Source organism: Zingiber officinale, chromosome 4A (genome assembly GCF_018446385.1).
Source record: "Zingiber officinale cultivar Zhangliang chromosome 4A, Zo_v1.1, whole genome shotgun sequence".
NCBI lineage: Eukaryota > Viridiplantae > Streptophyta > Magnoliopsida > Zingiberales > Zingiberaceae > Zingiber > Zingiber officinale.
Genome location: NC_055992.1, coordinates 40,502,712 through 40,507,250, shown reverse-complemented (window position 1 = coordinate 40,507,250; position 4,539 = coordinate 40,502,712). Strand labels below are relative to the sequence as shown.

At 34.7% G+C, this 4,539-nt stretch overlaps 1 protein-coding gene across 1 annotated transcript; it reads right to left on the bottom strand.

Annotated features, from left to right (window-relative positions):
• Positions 1 to 1,176: 1,176 nt before the first annotated feature.
• On the bottom strand, positions 1,177 to 3,577 carry LOC121972363. Its single transcript, XM_042524044.1, has 4 exons — positions 3,504 to 3,577; positions 3,307 to 3,424; positions 2,363 to 2,419; positions 1,177 to 1,290 (listed from the first exon to the last, which is right to left on the bottom strand). The coding sequence occupies exons 1-4, from the start codon at positions 3,575 to 3,577 to the stop codon at positions 1,198 to 1,200; spliced, it is 342 nt and encodes a 113-aa protein (XP_042379978.1). The 3' UTR covers positions 1,177 to 1,197.
• Positions 3,578 to 4,539: the final 962 nt, after the last annotated feature.

The following is a 4,539-nucleotide window of genomic DNA, read 5'->3' as shown; positions in this document are numbered from 1 at the left end:
AAGTGACATATAGAAATTAGTTCCAAAATCCAATGATAGTACAATTGTTACAACAAAATGGGTGTTTAAGAACAAATTGGATGATCAAGAAAAAGTGACTAGAAATAAAGCTAGGTTAGTGGCTAGGGGCTTTAATCAAGTTGAAGGACTTGACTATGATGAAACCTATGCTCCGGTTGCTCGATTAGAGTCCATTTGGATCCTATTAGGATATGCCGCTTATATAGGTTTTAAACTTTATCAAATGGATGTGAAATCGACATTCCTAAATGAGTTTATTAAGGAGGAAGTGTATGTGGAACAACCACCCGAATTTGAAGCCATAGACTACCCAAATCATGTTTATAAACTTAAGAAAGCCTTATATGGGTTAAAACAAGCTCCTCAGGCTTGGTATGAAAGACTCTCAACCTTCTTAATCTCCAAAGACTTTAGAAGAGGAACAATTGACCAAACCCTATTTTTAAAGTCTAAGGATGGAGATATTTTTGTTGCACAAGTTTATGTTGATGCCATCATTTTTGGTTCAACAAATAATGAACTTCTTCATGACTTTATCAAACACATGGAAAGTGAGTTTGAAATGAGTCTAGTTGGCGAATTGAGTTTCTTTTTGGGATTACAAGTCAAACAAACTAGTGAAGGAACCCATGTTTACCAAACCAAATTCTCTAAAGAACTTATCAAGAAATTTGGGTTCATTATAAGAAAAAAGCTAATAGACAACGCTTTTAAAGCATTGTCTTTGTGCCTGAAAAAGCGTTGTTAAAGACACTGTTGTTAAAAGTCTGCTCAATGACAACGCTTTTAAAGCGTTGTCGTTTGTAGCGAAGACAACGCTTTTGCAATGCTTTAAAAGCATTGTCGATTTATGCAAAGACAACATTTTTACAACGCTTTTAAAGCGTTGTTTTTGGTAGAAAAGACAACGCTTTTGCAACGCTTTAAAAGCGTTGTCGTTTTAAAGAAAAAAATAAAAAATTATTTAAAAATCATTATTTTTATATTTACGAAACTATTATTTTTCTTTTACCATGTCTAGATTCGAATTTTACATATAATCAACTCGCTAATGATTTCAAACTAATACCAAAATAATAGAATTCTGACATTGAAGTAATATTAGTATTTAATTACATGAGAAGCTAGTAAATATCAAAATTAACACTAATTCTGTTTCAAAGTAGATAGTGATATTCACAAATAAAACAAAAGAGCACAAAATAATCTTGTGAGCAATTGGATTTTGTCTAGGATTTTTGTGAGCTTTGAACAGATTGAACAGTTGGCCTGAAATATAAACAAAAAATTACAGTCAATAGTTTGAACCAAAAAATTACTTCTACTAGCTATTTTCTATAAATGAACCAAAACTCATTACTCAGAAATGAAATGCTTGCAAAAAGAAAGAAAGCTTGCAGAAATGCAACGTTTCTTCAAACTGCAGAAAGAAAGCTTCCAGAAATGAAACGCTTTCTTCTCTACAAACGCTTTATTGCAAAAAGCACTGTTGTTGCAGAAATGCAACGTTTATTCAAACTACAGAAATAAAGCTTGCAGAAAGAAAGCTTGGCTTGTAGAAAGGCAACATTTCTTCAAACTGCATTCTAAAATGCATGCAGTTTCTAATATGCATTCTAAAATGCATACAGTTTCTAAACTGCATTCTTCAAACTGTGCAGTTTCTAATATGTAGAGAAAGCTTGCAATTTCTCCATTCTAAAATGCATACAGTATTTCTCCATTCTAAAATGCATATAGTATTTGCAGAAAGAGAGCTAAAATGAAATGTTTAGAATATGAGCAATTTCTCATCAATTACTTAATCCAAACGCTCCTTAGTGTACTGATCTCGACTATACTGTATCCACCTACAAAAGTAGCAACAATATGTTTCAAGTCCATACATGAGCATTATTTTGATGGCTCTCAAAAGAAACAAAACAATCAAAATAAACGAGTTCAAAATGTGAAACTTTATTAGAGAATCAACTATAATATGATAAAATGTGGTTTGCAGTACTCAGTATAACATCCATTTCTCAGTTTTTGTCTTATGTTGCATCTATGTTTTTTATTTCATATTTACATGAAGTATATATCTTGTAATACAAGCAAATATCCTGAAGTTCAATAATACAGATCTATAGTAAGCTTCTACGCCTACAACCAATGAAGTTCTATAAGAACTTCTTATGAGACATCAGTTAAGGTTTGTATTGTTTACATTCCTTTCTAATTTTAATAGAGAATGATCATGACCAGCATGCGAGTGAACAACTTCAAGAAAATTCAACAGCGTTATACTTTAACAAGGGCCTTAACTAGATTGAATAACTTACTTAAAAGAAGTAATGTCTACCTGAACATTGCTTTCTTCCATTAAAACCTCCTTAGCTTTTTCGCAAAGCACCCTAACCTGAAATTTTATTTAAAAACTTATAAATATAGTTATTAACTCATAATGATACTCTGCAAGAAATTCCAAATATTATTTTCATAGGGAAAAAAAGAACACTAAACAAACATTGGACTGCAAAAGTTAACGTCTTAACAATGTGAACTCATTGTGAACTTTTAGCAATTAGCAAGACACAAGAAGGGAATAGAAGCATTTACTTCTATTCCTTGTTAATAGAACAAACAATTAATGCATGTAACTAGAGGAGTCCTTCTATAACTTGAGTAATATTTCATAAATTTCCAGAGGCTTATGAAAAGATACAATAGAAACCTCTACGAATATTTTTTCTATATAACTTACAAGAAAAATCAGCTCAATCAAAAACTGAATTCCGAATGACATGCTGATCAGATAAACTATTTCCCATCGTCTCTAACAAATTAAAGCATTTATAATTGTATCAAGGAGAAATAATTAAGTCACATCGGATAAATAAATCATCAGATTATTCATTAACAAGCGACACTAACCCACCCCATAGTCCAACAAAGAAAATCATTACAGTCCAAGAATGAAATATGGACTGGCCAGTTCTACATTAGCAGTTTCAAGTCTGGGAAGAGCTCAAATTTCTCTACAAACTCCATTGTTTAAAGCTTGAATCATAGGATATGTGGAACAATCCAGGGAACCGGATCAAAGACCTGCAACTGAACCAATTCATTACGAAGAAAGATCGACTAAAGATTAAAATAGATCTAATACCAATATCTACCATTTTACATATACAAAGTATATAATTATAAACAAAAAATCAAAGCTAAAAAAATGTTTGCTACTCTAGAAACAAAAAAGAAACATTGTAAGAAAAACATAAAGGGAGTCAGAGATTTCGAGTATACAGTGTCAAGTAGTGCTCCAAGGCGATCGCCAAAGGCTACCTCGACGATGGTTGCATCTGGGTTTGAGTCTTGATCATTTATCACTTTAGGTGTTGGAATTATGTCAGTCTCTTTGGAACTGCCATCATGTCATAATTGAATTCAGGGAAAATCAGAATGAATTTCCAGATAAATGCATCAAGCAGGTGCTTGAATACCTCAACAGCAGTTGGGTATGTAGCTCTAGGAGTGCGTTGGGATGGACATCTAACAATATCCCATAATACGACATCAGCAGAAAATAAGACACACGCAAAGAACAAGCATATGCTCCAATCCAACAATCGAGGGTTAAGAACAAACACGACATGGTATATAGAACGATCACACATCAGTAACATCTTGATGTGCCTACAAGTTCGCGATTCATCCGTAAGAAAATCCTAGATTAATAAGAAGTCGAGATCTGCATTTTTTGATCTATTTAATTGGGGATAAAAAGCAAAGATTTCACATCCATGGAACATTTTTACACATGAATCTGTAAGGGGAAAAAAATCAAGCTTGCAACTGGAAACGAACATGCAGGAGAGATATTTAAAGAACAACACGATTGCAACCTCTGATGAACATTTTTGCATCAGAAAGCACAGAAAAAATCTCACACCAAAGAAACATTTTTATCCTAAATCTACAATCACGGAGGTAAAATCATTACTTTAACGATAAAATCACCATAACAGGTAGGCGGAATGAGAATAAGAACAAAACCTGAACTTTGATGGGGTTGAGATCGCAGATCGGGAGCGACGAAGCGAGTGGGTCAAAAGGGTGGGCCACAAGCCAGCACCTCCCGGTTCCAGATCAGTCCAAGGCTCGGCCGGAGAACCCCGGAAGCCATCACAAGCACTGCCATTCTTTTGCGTTAGCTTGAGAGGAGGAGCTCAAGCAGAAAACCCACTCAACCTCAGATCTGTAAAGAATACGCATGAATCGAGCAGAAAACCCCCAAAACAAACATCCTAACCAGAGAAGGAATAAATCGAAGGAGCGATCAGACGAAAATAAGCGAGGGAAAGGGTGAGATGTAACCTCCTGTACGGCGAGCAGCTTGCACTGCATGAGCTGCGCGATCTGCTCGTCCAGGTTGCCATGGGTGTCCGAGGCAAGCACTGGACTCAGGCTCATCTTGTCCTCCTTATACCAGTCACCACCTCAATGTCTGTAAAATACCGAAAAATGGTGAATAATGAA

What these genes read in the sequence shown, in the direction of transcription:
- LOC121972363 (XM_042524044.1), bottom strand. Translation starts at nt 3,577, where the DNA reads ATGTCGTATTATGGGATATTGTTAGATGTCCATCCCAACGCACTCCTA. An exon ending in TTGGAGCACTACTTGACACT is followed by an intron (nt 2,420 to 3,306) that starts GTATACTCGAAA and finishes ATAAAATTTCAG; the next exon opens with GTTAGGGTGCTTTGCGAAAA. An exon ending in TGGAAGAAAGCAATGTTCAG is followed by an intron (nt 1,291 to 2,362) that starts GTAGACATTACT and finishes TTTATATTTCAG; the next exon opens with GCCAACTGTTCAATCTGTTC.